The 16012-nt window shown below is 41.2% G+C and overlaps 1 protein-coding gene across 1 annotated transcript; it reads right to left on the reverse strand.

The window, feature by feature from the left end:
* Positions 1–9356: 9356 nt before the first annotated feature.
* LOC308125785 (C-C chemokine receptor type 9-like) lies at positions 9357–13366 on the reverse strand. The gene is made up of 3 exons (XM_080489774.1): positions 12586–13366; positions 12382–12440; positions 9357–11507 (listed from the first exon to the last, which is right to left on the reverse strand). Exons 1-3 carry the CDS (start codon positions 12587–12589, stop codon positions 10455–10457), a joined length of 1116 nt encoding a protein of 371 aa, XP_080345900.1. The 5' UTR covers positions 12590–13366; the 3' UTR covers positions 9357–10454.
* Between the last annotated feature and the right edge of the window lie 2646 nt (positions 13367–16012).

Genomic DNA, 16012 nt, shown 5'->3' on the forward strand with positions numbered 1-16012 from the left:
TTAATCTCTAGACCACAAGTGTGTTGAACCACTAATGACTACCGTAACCTGACATTTGGTCTGTTTGCCAGGAACTCCGGATTTGACGCCAAACATACACACCCTGAAGAAAAAGCTCTGATTGACTGTGTGTGTGTGTGTGTGTGTGTGTGTGCGCGTGTGTGTGTGTGTGTGTGCGTGTGGGTCTTCCATCGTTGTCCATGTTGCAGTATTCTCTCTACTGCCTACATGTGTTGTACCTGTACGTACAGGACCGTCAACCCCCCCCCCCCCCCCCACCTCCTCCCTTTCTTCTCCTTCCTCTCCCATCAGCCCTCCTCCCCCCTGCCGGAGGTATCGGGTGGCTCGAGTGGGCCATTAGTGTGAATGACTGATAAGACTCTTAGCCCCCAATAATCGGACGGGAGGGGAAAAAGGATATTTGCAGTTATTTTGAATCCGTCAGAAATAATAAACGCAAAACTATATCCACTTGGGCTACTTAAAGCAATTTCCCAATGATAACGTCCCGTGGGGATTTCATGTGGATTCCAAATGACGACATAATAAAACCACGACGCCTGCACCCCCTTATCAGACTGGATTAAAAGGGAATAATGAAACAGAGAGGGTTTTGAGCCTTGTGTGGTATGAATATGATTATCTAATGGACTCCAATGGAAAGGCATGTTAATTCGACTTTAACGCGAGACCTTTCCCAGACTATCTCCTGCCCCTGGCTCCTCCTAAGACCCCCCCCTCCACCCGTTTCTCTGCCTCCTTCTCCTCTTGCTTCAAGTTCATATAATCGTTTTTGCTTTTTCCACAGAAGTCATTATGCCCCGCTGTCTATCTGTGTATGAACGTGAGCATGGGAGAGTGATAAACCCCCCTCGTTTTTCACACTCTCTTTACACTCTGATTGGAGTGTGTTGCCCTCTTAACTTTCAGACAAAAGCACTCTAGGCAATTTATCAATATTCAGATTTTTTTTTTTTTCTTCTTCCATGCAGATCATTGTTGCCGTAAGAATGTGGGTCACTTTTCATATAAACTCGAATCCAACTTTTTTCCAGCGGCCATTTGAATTCATGTTATACGGTGCGAGATAGTGGGATTAACAAGGCCTCAGTGATTGAAAAACTTGAGCCAAACCAGCATCAGTGAGAAGAATCCCTGGTTACTTAAAACAAGATTCTGGCACTGTATTATTTAGTATAGAGAATTGTTTAATTTTTGACTCGGCTGTCTTATTAAAACACAGCTTGAAATAAACTTAAAGTATACACTTTGTGATCACAGAGCTAAGCACGGGGCAATTCCTTTTTTTTTTTTTATAACTGCTGCACCTTTGCTTCAAGGTCAAACAATTACCACTCTAACACCAAATACAGATTTGTTGTGCAGGCTTGCTGTCAGGACTGTGTTAAGATGTCAGACGCATATCGCCAAGGTGTGTATTTTCCAATTGGTGCTGACTGATTAAACGCACCTCTTCTTTTGATCAACCAAGAAGGAAGAAAAAAAAAAAAAAAAAAGAGGTCCCTGACCGATTCAGGCCCGGAGTGGGCGGTCATCATTAGGCCCATTAGGGCTGGTAACGCTCTCTGAGCCCCGTAGTCGAGTCCATTCTCATCTAGCGAGGCGCGGAGCAGCATTGTGGATCAGCGCGCACATCCTGCGTGCAGACTGAGCTCCCTCAGGACACAGTTAAAAAAAAAAAAAGCATCAATATTTCATCAAACTACTCTCTCTTTCTGGTCCAGATCAAAGCCTCGACTCCCACAGTCCTACAGGTAGAGATGGCTCTTTTGTTTTTGCTCCTCAGGTAGAGCAGCAGTCAGACTCTGTTCGCTTTTGGAAACCTTGCAACGCTCAGCCCATCCATCTCACAGCTTTACTGCCTCGCTCCTGGAAGAGGAGGTAAAAGGGAAGGTAGAGAGTGTGAGGGTGAAAACATGTTCCAGAGATGTCCAGAGATTGAACTTTTTTGGCCGCGAAGTGTTGTGTTATTTCCTGTTGTTTTTTTTTTTTCCTTCTTTCTTTCTTCGCCTGACTTTGCCCATCGTGAGACTAATGGAGCAAACAATGGTGTTGTAATTTGTCTTTGAAAGACTGAAAGTGTTGCCAACTTCATTCTTCATTCAAGCCAGTACTCTTTATTTGGCTGCTTCCTATGGGCTCATTTAGATAATACTGCACCCAGTTTTCATCATCACACTAACATATAGTATGTCTTGTATTTCTTTAAATACCTCAGTGATTTAAACATTGAACAATAGCAGTAAACTAAGAATCCAAGAGCAAAATTCAGACTTGCACAACTTTCTAAAACTTGTCAAATCATTCAACAAAGTGTGAAATGAATAATGACAGATGGTTGTCATTTATTCAGAATCCCATCCATCCATCCATCCATCCATCCATCCATCCATCCATCCATCCATAACTCTTGACGAGGGCAGATCGCCAGTCCACCACTGGGCAAACACAGAGAGACGGACAGCACCGCACACTCACATTCATACCCCGGGGCAATTAAAGACAACCAATTAACGTCGCATGCATGTTTTTGGACTGTGGGAAGAAGTGATGGAAACAAACGCACACATGGGGAGAACATGCAAACTCACAAGATTCCCAGACGGGGGAAACCTATAAATGGAACATGGAATATGGAATATGGAAAATGAAAAAAAAGACAGGGCTACTCATGAGAGGTGGAGTATACCACTCTTGGGTAGTATAATTTAAACCTGCTTTGCTTTAGTTTATTCATACCTCACATTAAATACAGTACTTATATAATATTTCAGAAAGTGATTGTGTGAAAGGGTCAATGAAACATTGAAGTTTGTAGTATAAGAGTTGCTGGGTGCCGATTAGAATGGTTCAACTGGTCTTTAGGCCATAATTTGAATACCAACTTTGGATTTACAATCATCACTTACACTGAAATGCATGTTTGTGTGCATTATTTTGAGTGTTTTTGGAATATTTGGAGAAAACCCCCAGATGATCAGAGAGGACATTAAAACTCTAAAAGGTCAAACCCAGACATGATGCACGGACATTCCCATTTAGAGATGAGAGTCTAAACCACTACACCACTGGATGTCTAGGTGACAGTAAATGTCATTTTATGCACTCTTCAATGTAAACCAATTGTAAAAGCACGAATAGTAACATTCAGTGTTGTGCATGTTACATTCACAACAGGACTGATTCAGCACGGTGTCTGTCTATCTAAAGACTTAAAATAAACATGATTAAAGCTTAGGAGACAGAACAATTCCTTATGATGAGTCGAGACCAAACTGTATCTAAAGGTAAATATGCAGAAATATGTAAACAAGTTGGTGCACACAGTTTCTTAAACTGCTCGTCACTACTCGGCTATATCTGATTTATTCTGACTTGGATCACAGTTTGCTGGATGATCAATTTCTAAGGCCTTAATACACTACTGCATTAAACGCACCTCTTCTTTTGATCAACCAAGAAGGAAGAAAAAAAAAAAAAAAAAAGGTCCCTGACCGATTCAGGCCCGGAGTGGGCGGTCATCATTAGGCATTCGGGATGTTTGGCTTCCAGGTGAAATTTCTGGAAAATGTAAAAAGTTCATGCTGCAGTGATATTATGTCATGAAAACAACATTTTAGTAGAAGCAGGCAAGGGTGATTTCCTCATGTCCAACAATTTACTGAAACAAAAGCCAATAAAAACATTCAGCGTCTCAATAACTTGTCATGTGCCCTTGAGTATCAATTTCCAGCTTGACAACGACATCTCATGATGTTTACAAGTCAACTTATCATTTGCTGAGGCGTCAAACTCTTCTTGAAGGTCATTGAGGTTCTTGGGTACTGAGTTACGAGCCTCTACGCGCCGACACAGCAGATCCCAGGGGTTTTAAGTGGTATTCAGGTCTGGAAAAAGGGCAGGCCGCTTCGTTTTGAGGTTCCCCAGTCTCGAGCAGTCTATTCCCTAAAGATGCGACCTTGATGAGCTGGAGTATTGTCTTTGATGAAGATAAAATTAGGCCTGTGTTGTTCATGCGGCGGCACAAAGGCTGGATTAATGATCCGACCTTTGCAGGTCATCCAGGTTGATGTAATGGTTTCCAATGGTCTGACGTGAAACTTGGTGCCTCCCACCTCTCTTAAATGTGACTGGATCTGAGTGGCTTTCATCATCTGGCTCCACAGCGGAACGCTCACAATGAATCGGCCATTAGTGTGGGATGTGGCCAAAGAACAGCCACTTCTCTGCCTTTCTGTGACTTTCAGTCTCTCTGTATCTCTGTTCAACCTGCTGATGACACTTGGTGATGCTCTAAACTCAGTGGACACTTCCATTTGAGAACATCCTGTGTGAAACCTCACAATGGCGAAGTAGTGTCAATTAATGGTTAGGCGTCATCTTAGTCTCATGATGTCAAAATGTGAACAGCAGGATGAGCAGGACTTCTTAAATTACAATTTGAATTGAGCTAGGCAATTGAACCATCAGTTATTGCAACAAAATACAAACTACATTACTATGGTACATAAAGTCAACAAATTATCCTGTGTGTCTCTTGAAAGAAACATAAACATACATTCTGGACTGTAAACTTGATGTGTGCGTGTTTTCAGAAAGAAAATTCTGGTATTTATCAGTTGGCTTCAGTACCTGGCAGAAGTGTTGCTAAAAAAACTAAAATCTCGGTATCTCCAGTGTACATTTCAATTTTTCCTATCTCTCCATGCAATCCTGACTGGGTAATAATCAAATCAAATCTCTGAGATGTTCCTATACTAAAGTGACTCTCTTAAAAGCACCCTCACTGTGGCAGTTGATCTGTTACGACAGAGTACTCAACACATAGGAACCGTGTCCTACAGTGGAGATTTCCTCGGGATGAGCAAAACAGCCGGTTTAGAAAGATTATACACAGCAGATACATTATTGCAAAGCAAAGTCGTGAAATTGTAATGTGATTTTAGATTTAAACATATCTGATCTGATCTACATATCGGAGGTACTCCAACACTTAAGCCTTCATGATTTTTCTCCACCATATAGGGGTAAAAGGTTTTTGAGGGTAATGCAGAAGTGATCACTGTTGTTATTCATAAAGCATAAAGAGTCCACCTATACAGGAAACTGCAGTGTCTGGAGAAAACAAAGGAACAAATTGTGTTTTTAAATCAAAACCCTATATTATCACACATATTATGGAATAAATAAGCCGCTCATCAGAATTAATAAAAAAGAGAAAACGTCTGGATCGGTTGTTGATTCTGTTGGTTTTTCAAACATACACACCCTGAAGAAAAAGCTCTGATTGACTGTGTGTGTGTGTGTGTGTGTGTGTGTGTGTGTGTGTGTGTGTGTGTGTGTGTGTGTGTGTGTGTGTTCCACTTTCCTCCCACAGTCCAAAAACACACGTATGATACTGACTGGTGACTCTTGTAGGTGTGATCGTCGTCGTGTGTTTCTCAGTTTTGGCAGATTAATTTGTACGGGAAGCTTGTTTGTAAAAATTCAATGTATGTCAGAACGGGAACACGGGAACACACAAACAGAGTGTTGATTCAAAAACTCTTCACACACACCTTGTGTCAGTGTTTTAATGCACAGTTTTGTGTTTTTGTCGCTGTAGGTGTGCGGATGCGTTCCCTCCCCCTGGATCCGCTCCATGTTTGTGTTGTCCATGAACCCAGCAGGCCTCGCTCCTCCTCCTCCTCCTCCTCCTCCTCCTCCTCCTCCTCCTCCTCCTCCTCCTCTTCCTCTCATCATCAGCGTCAATCTGTGGCTGTCACTCGGAGCCGGACAGTGACTAACGACACTCCCAGTCAGTCAAACACTTATCACCACACAGGTAACACACAGGCCTGGAAATGACTGACATGAAATGGAAACGTCTCTCATTCTGTGGGCCCCGGAGCTGAAGTGAAATATTAGCTGTGGGAGAGATGGCGGATGATAAGAGGCTCCCTGTTTGGGCTGAAATTGTGGAGGTCCAAGTTCTATTACATTTCTTTTTATGCCGGAGAGTGGTATGAAGATCCTGTTTCCTTGGATAAAAGCTACCTCTCCTTTTCCATTTCATTTTTTCCCCCTATGCATCATTCTGACATGTTCCTCACAAGTTTCAAATCTACGAAAGCCCCAACGTCCACCACGAGCTATTTGTGACCCGCTTTTTGCAGTGAATGGTCCTCGCAGCCACCGGGTCACTTTTGATCCACACACCGCCGTCCCCGAGGTTTTCTGCTGTCCACAAGAACCAGAGTGGGGATTGTTTGAAACCAGCCTGCAGCCTTCCTCAGTGTCAGTGGGTCACATATGTTTACTCTGTTTCTCCTATTAGTCATAGACGCCACCACGTCCTCCCTACATCCATCTTTTTTCACGTCTCCTACACACACACACACACACACACACACACACACACACACACACACACACACACACACACACACACACACACACACACACTGTCCCCTGTGCAGAAAGATAGATGGGATGCCTCTAAACCACAGGTGCTGCTCTACTTGTGGGTCTTTTGCATTCTTCATTTCCTGCTATGTTTTTGCTTGGTTTTTTTGGGGTGGGGGGGCCTTTTCTGTGAACTTCAGAATCCTCTGTTCATGCAAACTTGACCCTGACCACTAGATGGCGTGAATGCCCTCTACAGCTGTGTGCCTGCTTCTGACTCTCACTGAAATCCAAACCACAGGCTCACTCTGCCGTGCAAACTGCACCATCTAGTGGCTGAAATAACCAAACCTTAAAGCTCAATATCTGACCTGTAAACACCAGCTCCAGATGATTCCTTGTGTCTTAGTGCCTAGAAGTGAGACTACATTATTAAGATCTTTCAATATCTTGGACAAGCCTGAACAATTTGACAATTCCATATAAAAAAATAGGTGCGATTTCAACATTATGTCATTTTTAACTCTGCTTTCAGGTACAGTACAGTGAAATGTTCAGAGACAAAGAGTGAGTATTCAAAATTAAGCAAGTTTTCATCCAGGATGTCTCTCTATGTACATTCATCTTTCCCACTTTCCTGACAAGTCTCCAAGTTTATGCTGCTTAAAAACATCCCTACTGCATGATGTTGTATCAGCTACTTTAATTGTAAAATATAGTTGTAGTTTGTTGTTTTTGTTTTTTTTATGCAGTGTAACTCTGGACTGGCTGGAATGGACCTGCTGGAAGGCCAATTTTGGTCCACAGTTTGACAGTTTTGTTGAACTTCTTTCGAGCCCCAGCGAACACAAATTCAGTGAAGATGGCGTCAGTGGTCGAATGGGACCAAAAAGTAGTAAAAATGTAATTGAATTTAATATTATATATACTGCTTCAGCTGACTCAGTGCACTTTATTTGTTGTATCTCTAGTCAACCAGAACATTGCAGAAACACGACCAGCTGCTATGCAAGGTGCTCAAACACCATTGGGAACAACTGGGGGGGCTTAAACTTCATTCCTCGAGACACTTCAGCACATGAACAGGTGGTGATGAGTATCATATCACCGACCTTAGATGTCGGACGGTGACCTCCTCTACCAACTGTGAGCAACAGGCTCCTGCAATAAAATTTGGGAACCAGAAACATGAACTAATTTTAATACATTACAGTTTTCTGAGGCAGTCTTTTTTTTTTTTAAGTCACAGTTCATTTGACGTTTACAAGATTGTGACGAATTAGGAGTTTCTGCCAGTTTGTATCCTCTCACAGAAAAAAATCATAAGCCCCAGAGAAATCTATCATCTCTATTTTAATCCTGTAAAAACACCTCTCATTATTCACAAACTACTGCTTCTTATTATTTACAGTGATAGTTGTGAAACATGCAAGCAGATTTCGCAATATGTGGCACATTGTTGTTTCCCTTTTTTTGTTTTAAAGTGGCATGCGATGCACTTCTCCCTGATGTGCACAAGAAGAACCACAGAGTGAGCGACGCAAGAGATTCACGAGTTTCAGATGGACTCAACACGTGGATATCACGACCAAAGGTGTGCACTCAGTAAGACAATTGGTGTAATTGCCTTTGCCCTGCCTTCATGTCATCTTCCAGGAGTACAGGGGGGATATCACTGTCGGTTGTTAAGCGGCAACATGTTGTTATTGACTTGACTGATGGTTTCCTGTCGTGAGAGTGAGACGGGGTACAAAACGCAGACAGTAAAAGGAGGTGCCTGTGGTCGCACCTGAATTCAGCGCAAGTAGGCAGCACTAGTCTGGGGCCAACCTCAGTGACCACAATAACACCCCAGAATTTTTTATTTTTTTTTGTTACAGATCACATGTACTTTTGATGCCTCTTTCTCCTTCTTTCTATAGCAGCTGTGAGTTGTTGATGTCTTTCATCGTGTGAGTATTGGTGGCATGTGGTTGAGATGAAATTCGAGGTCACGTAATTCAATTTCCAACTCCAAATCAACTTTAAATCCAGAACAAACATCCAAATCTAATGACGACAGCAATATCTTAAATGTGGGTCTTTGACCATTCATCATATAAGTATGAGGTGGCATGTGTTTAATTATTTCATGTGTGTGACATAAGCATAAAACATCATTTACACCTCAAACCTCAGTTTTGTTCAGTGTCTTGAGATGGATTATTCCACCAGACCAGGCAGACCAAAAGACCGTCTTTACTGAAGTCCACAACAAAAAAGTAAATCTAACCACACGGCCAAAACAGCAAGACTAAAGGCAGGTGATTCAGTGGTATTTCAATAAAAACAGTGGAGTTACACTTGAAGACAGACATGACGTGAAGCCAGAACATGAATAAACCATGACTACAACCATACCTCAAATTCTGAATCGACAATCTTGATGTAACAATCAAACGGACATTTATAGGTCACATTTACGACAGACAAGATCCAGACTTAGCTCTTAACGTTTCATTAGAAAAATGACTATATATGGTTCTCACTTCTTCAACTCATCCAACCTAATGAAGATAAGTTCAGGCCAATCACAAAGTAAGTCATATTAGACTTAACATTTCTTATGTCAACACAAACAATATTGTGTTTTACCGAGTCATCTTTTTCCTCCTGTCACTAGTTCATGACGTTAATACTGACAATGACATCATACACCATGAAATTCACCATAAACATAAAACTAATTGTAAGAGAGAGTTTTGGGTTACGGTTGTAAAATATACAGCAGGAGGACTTTGTAATGTGCATGTGACCACAGGATTGCATTCAGTCACCTCTTTGAGTTATAAATAATAAAAATAAACTGATTGTAATATATGCATGTTTGTATAGTGATCATAATCATTAATGTGATCCTGAAATGTGTCAAACTAAAAAAAAAAAAGTTTTAAAAACTCTTCAGAAAAGTTGAAGTGTCAAAATATTTTATTTTCAATGAGTACGCTTTAAAGGTGTTGAAACTGACAACATGAATACGACCTATAACATGAGATAGAAACAGACACAATCAGAAACTTGAATGAGAATCAGACTCTAAGAAAAACACAGTGTTAAAACAAGGCACAAAGACAAAATTAAAATCAGAGCAGATCTGTCACGGTTTTAATTCTTTCTCTTCATGTCAGACTGATCAGTTGTGGAGAGTCATGGAACCACAGCAGATAAAAAGAGAGCAGGCCTGCAGCCCACCATCGAAATGGCCTTGATGTTGACTTGCGCTGGCATTCAAGCATGTGCGGCACATTTACAGTGTAAAAACCGGAGCATTTAGTCTGCATACAGTTGCAGATGAATATGAAAATGATCTGCGGCTGTGGTGCCTATTTGCTTGTCTCTCAACTGTCTGCTGTACCCGCGGTGAGGCGAGTGGGAAGGCACGTCTTGCACGTTTGAACGAGCAGACGTTCAAACTGTGGAGTCATAGCTAATCTTAGATGAAGTCTCAACGATCGAGAGTGCCAGCACTTACAGTGACACAGACAGAAGCACTCAGATCGAGAACGTTGCGGATTGACATGGCCGCATGCCACCATGCTTCTGACCACAGCACGAACGTTATATCAGTGAAAGCTTTCAACAGGCTCGCCAGTAAGGAGCCAAAAGCTTCCTTTCTGAGCTCGCATGCACATTCTGATCCTGCGCGTTGCTGTTGGTTCGAGGAGAGAAAACAAACTTCAGTATCATTAATTACAGTATCCTTTGTGAGGTTTTTTTTGTTTGTTTGTTTTATTAAAAATTTTGTATGAAAAAAAATCACAATTTTAAAAAAGAAAGCAGCACACAACAGATACATGATGGAAATAAAGTGTAAAACATACATACAGGAAAAAAAACAACAGTATTTACAGTATGGTACAGTTTTTACAGTGATTAAAAAAAAAATACACATGTAATCCTTTCGTTTCTTTAATCATTGAAAGGCTCCGCTAATAGCAGGTAATGCTAAGGGACAAAATGAAGAAAATGCTGATGTTTGAGAGTTGTGAGGTTTAGGATTTTAGGTACATTTATATGGAAAGGGCCGGGGTGGTCTCAGTGTCTGACATGATAGAGGGGCGTTTGGGAACAGCTTGTATTTTGCTGAGCCCTCCTGCGCCCATTTCGCCAGCACAAGTCTTCAGCATCCTCAGGAGGTCTTGTCTGAACCGAACGCCAATGAAGACGTACAGGAACGGGTTGAGGCAGGCGTGGGTGAACGCCAGGCTCCTGGCAACTTGTCCAGCCACGTCAAAGAGAATTACCGTTTCACAGTCGGTGATGGTGGTATGAGCGGCCTGTGTGGCTTCCACGATCAACAGGGCATTGTGGGGCAGCTGAGAGAGGATGAACACAAACACCACTGCGAAGATGACGCGCAGGGCCTTGTGCTTCTCAAAGCTCTTGGCTTGCAGGAGTGTGCGGATGATGACAGAGTAACAAAAGATCATGATGAGAAGCGGAAGACAAAAGCCCATGCAAATCTGCAAGGACAGCACTAATATCTTAGTCCAATTGTTTGTGTTTCCCCAATAGACAAGGGAACAGAAGGATTGTCCTTTTTGGTTGGTTTTCACCTGGGCGAAGATAAACTCAGGAAGGGCAAGGAGGGCAGAGACGCACCAGACAACAAGGCATGCCAGTTTGCTGTAGAACAGCCTCTGTTTCTTAAAATTGTGTGCTTTTGTGACTTGCACGATTGCAATGTAGCGGTCCACGCTGATGCAGGTGAGCAGCAACATGCTGCTGAAGAAGTTGATCTTGTAGACGGCCGATACCATTTTGCAAAGAGGGACGCCAAAGTCCCAGCCCTTGATGGCCTCCACAGCCCAGAAGGGAAGCGTGCACAAGAAGAGGAGGTCAGCCACGGCCAGGTTCAGCAGGTACACGTCGGTCATTGTTTTCAGGCGGTTGCGCACGGTAGTGTAGATCCAAACCACCAGAACGTTGCCCACAGCACCCAGGAGGAAGATGATCCAGAAGAGGGGAGGTTCATACTGGCCACGGAACGTCCTCACCCAGCTTTTGTAACACAAGCCCTGGTCCTCGGTTGAGTTCGTACCGTAGTCATAGTCGGAAGGGTCCTGCAATGAGAGACAGACCATGTGATGTGGGGTAAAAGAGGGACGTGTGCTGCAGATCCACTGATCTTTTATCTATCCATTTGTTTTCATTTCCTGTCATACATATCGCTCACCTTGTTACCTAACCGACTAACTGCTGTACAGTTTCGCAACATGAGATGCTTTTAGTTGGGACACGTTGAGGTGAAATCTAACACTGCCTGTGACGTACAAGCTAACCAGAATGTGCAGAAAAGGCTCGCTGTCAGGTGCAGGTGTTGTGTCTGTGCTGGAGAAACCACACCACAGCTCAATTTCCTGCTGCTTTCCAAACGTGGGGGGGGGTAGGGTGCAAACCAACCTGAGGGGCTCCACAAAGGGGCCCACACCAGTACCCCAGAAGCATCAGGCTTAGATGTAGGGCAGAGATAAACTAAGCAGGGCGTAGGTTTTCTCAGAGAATGGAACATTTTCTGATATGGCAGTGACATTTTAGGTTTTACAGTTGCGTCAGATAACTCAACTTGCATCATAAACTCCATCCTTTAATTTGTCATTTAACTGGATGTAGCAGCAGACAAAATGCATGTACAATTGGTTTTATGCATGTTTTGAAACACTGACCGTTACTGCATTCGTTAAAGCCACAATTAATTCTTATAAAATGAAAATATTATTATAAACTGACACACCAGCAAAAACAGATGTTGATGTAGTTTTTCCTTCTTTTTTTTCTTTTTGCAAACATAATTTTACAGTTGCAGCTTCAGTCTTTTATTTTCAACTACACCATGCCAACAACAATAAGTTAAGATCTGAATTCTATTTATTACTTGTTCCTGCATTTTGCAACAGGTAAAATCGGTACAGAAAGTTACATCAAAGTTGTACTTACAGTTGGAGTGGTATACTCAGTAGTTTCATTTTCCATGTACCGGTAATCTACAAAGGACTCTGTGAAAATAAGAAAACTTTTGTCAAGGTGTAAAAATCACGACAATAAAATGAAACAATGTTTTATGAATATAATGATATATTAACACAGATAACATAACAGGTAAATAGAAAACTGACTCTATAACTGCAATAGATCACTTACCCATTGTGTGTGGATGCAGAAAGCAAGAGCTAGTCCTTTGTCTGGGCAGTTCTGCTGTCACATTTAACAACTGCACTCATCCTCCCTCTCTTATATGACTTCCCCATCAGCCAGAGAATCATGTGCACGTGCATGTGCATCACCTCACCTCAGTCTGCATTAAAGAAAAAAAAAAACACACACAAAAAAAAGCACACATCTCTCTGCATTGTATTTCTTTAATTTAGTTCATGCTAACACAGCAGCAAAGGCATGCTGAAGCTTGAAATTTGTGACTTGTAAATGTCACAACAGCACATTAGTTTCAATCTTTCACACCCGGCTGAAATCAAAGCGCTACACCCACATTCTCCTGAGGTTTGATCGGGTTTTGGCACACTTTGTGTACACAGGTGGACCACTTAACACCTCAGATGAGTGATGGATGAAACAGAAACCCATGAGGTGTGAATAAGGCCGAATATTCAAAGAGGTGGCCGCATCGATGTGCTGTCAACGCCTCCGTTTTTTAAAATCGTTTTCTTAGTTGTTCATACAATGTCTAAAATCGCTGTTGTACCATCCATAGTCCTTGTTACTATGTCATAATAAAAACCAAAAACTAGTGTGTCGAAGTGACTGAGATCTAATACTGATTTGACTGTCGTCAAGTCGTCTTTAACAATTCCTAAAAAAAAAAGCAGTTTCCCAGGAAATAAACATCAAACACATAAACATGTTTTGAAAAGACATAAACATGTTTTAAGCGTCTGTTGCAGGGAAGCAAAAAGCTTCTTAGTGTGCCGGTGAATCAGAGATGAAGTGTTTATAGACAAGAAACCAGACTTTGAAATATTTTGTTTGACGTAGAGGAAACCACCGAAGATGTTGCAGATAATTGAACCACTGAACACAGAAAATTGTTTGTTATTCAATAAAGTTAGAGCGAAGCTTGAACCCATGAGACTTAGTGGTAACTCTAAATCAGGTAAAAGGTAAAATGGCAGGACCAAGAGCAAAAATCCTAAAACTGAAAAGAAAACTGTCTGATGGATAAATCTCGACATTGATGTGTTTGTGCACAAATGTAGTGTTTTTTTTAAGCAAAAAGTACCTTCTTGGTGCGAGTGGTGTAGCTGCAGCTACAGCAGCAAACTACTGCACAGTAACACTAGTGCAGATGATACAACACTCATAAGGCAAGTTAAGAAACATAACCTTCAACAGGGCAACAGAGAAGTGTAGAGTTCATCGGTATTGCAGAGGGCAAGGGGAAACACATTAGAAAGAAGAAAGAAAAAAAGGAAGAAGTCATGAGTCTGACCATGCTGGTGCAAAAGAAAGCCCCGGTCATGCCATCTATTTCTCCAGAAGCACAAACAAAAGTCATCAACTCATCTTGAGACCTAGAAAACAACAAGGACGTCACAGGATTGCGGATGAAACAGAGTTTCCAAGAACAAAGTCGTTCAGGCTCATTGTCAGTACTTCAAGAATATTGTTTTTGTTGGCCATTCATGACATCTTTCTGTGATACTAAACAAGCTGCTGTCCTCTCACAGTTTCACCTCTCGGTCTTATGGAACTCTTTCGCTATTTGCACTGAGGCCCTTCATGAAAGAGGATGAGCATGAGGCCCATCAACTCTTCAGATTTCTACCTATTGGCAGTTGCGTTTCTCGGTTTTGGTCACAGTGGGGACTGTGTCATGATGAGACCGGTGTTTTTCTTATGGGAACAGACATTCGTAGCAAGACACAGGCTGAGAGGTTCCTCTCACCTCCTGCTGCAGTGGTAAATAACTGCCAAAGCGTGGCTTGACGAGTGCGTTGTTTTGATGTGTGAGAACGTACAAAGGCACAAAGGAGACAATGTGAAGTCTAAATTTTATTGGAGATTGAAAATACTCGACACCTCAGAGCAAATAAAGTTTAGATGTTGTTGGAGCCACTTCGGTGACTGTTTTTATTAAAATGAAGGTTTGTCTGTTTGACTATGGATGGATCGATAATGGGACAGATTTAATGTACCTTTGAGACATGGAATTTGTTGGGGACGACTGTTTTCCACTGGATTGTGCATCTCTAACTTGATTTTACAGGTTAAATAATACATGATAATTATAATTGCCAGGTCATGAATCCATACAAACTAACCATCTGGCATTCAGACTAAAATAAAACTGTGTGTTGTGTCATATTACAGATGGAATTTGCTCAACTTGGCTTCTTCATTGTACTCAGACAATTTTTTAACAAGAAAGAAAATACAGTAGCCCAGGGGGTTTTCTGACCATTTATCCTTGCAATTCCTTATCATGTTGTCGTTTTTCAGAATGCAAATCGTCAAAGTCGCAAAACATGAGGAGAAAGAAGAAAGAACAAACACTGAATATATAAAGAACTTTCAAAATTATGTTTCAATTATGAGATAGAAGACACTCATCGCCATGTGAAAAAGACAAACAACAAGAAAATTCCCAAAAAAGAAAGGGCCAGAGCTGTAGATTTACCTTGCCTTTTAACATGGTAAATTGACTTTTACTTATATGATGCATACTTCCCACTGAAGGAATCTCAATGTCCTTTAAATCATCAGTAACAGTCAGGCATCAATTTGTGCCCAAACACAAATTGATGCAGAATAGATTAAGCAATGATTTGACCACAATATAACAGACGAATTGTCTTAATGAAGTCACAAAATATGATTAAAATAATGATGATTAAATTATCTTGTGTAATAATTACAAAGAAGAAATATTACAAAAACAATAGGGTCCTTGCCTCTGGGACTTTTGGGCTTGGTCCCTAAATATAATGTTACTTTCTTTCTTGGATTTGTGTGTTGTTCTTTTTTGATCAAATTGATGATATACCTCAAAACTCTCATTTTCAACCGCAGTGACATTCAAATTCAACTGTTATCCATAAGATGTCCTAAAATGGATTAAGTCTTGCTGTATATTTCTACACTTTGTCCCATCCTAATAGCCCTTCTTTTAGAATAAGAAGATAATTAGAAATGTGCAGTTTGGTATCTTCACACATTTTAAGAGGACTCGTTAAAGAAGAATGATCCTGGACATTCTTGAGAGAATAGCTTTTAGTCTCTTTAACTTTCAGGTTTACTTAGTAAACGATACCGAAATGACATTCTGTCAGTTTTATTGGACATTATCATTTATTTAAACATATAAAACCATGGTACATTATGTCAGTAGTTCTGATTGAGTTAAAGTTTTTAAAAAAATCTTTCACAACAATTACAACCTGGACCGAGTTTGAATCTACAACGAATGAGTTGAGTTCTTTTAAAAAGACATTTGCATCAACCTATATGAGTCATTGAAATTGATTTGATTGATTAGTGGTGCAATTTAGCCAATATTCTATCAGAATCTTTCACTTGGTGATACAAGCGCCAAATTTGGCACAAATGATGTTCA

This window comes from Lipophrys pholis, assembly GCF_963383615.2.
Source record: "Lipophrys pholis genome assembly, chromosome: 20".
In the NCBI taxonomy this organism is placed as follows: Eukaryota; Metazoa; Chordata; class Actinopteri; order Blenniiformes; family Blenniidae; genus Lipophrys; species Lipophrys pholis.

What these genes read in the sequence shown, in the direction of transcription:
- LOC308125785 (XM_080489774.1), bottom strand. An exon ending in CTGAGTATACCACTCCAACT is followed by an intron (nt 11,508 to 12,381) that starts GTAAGTACAACT and finishes CTCTCATTGCAG; the next exon opens with GACCCTTCCGACTATGACTA.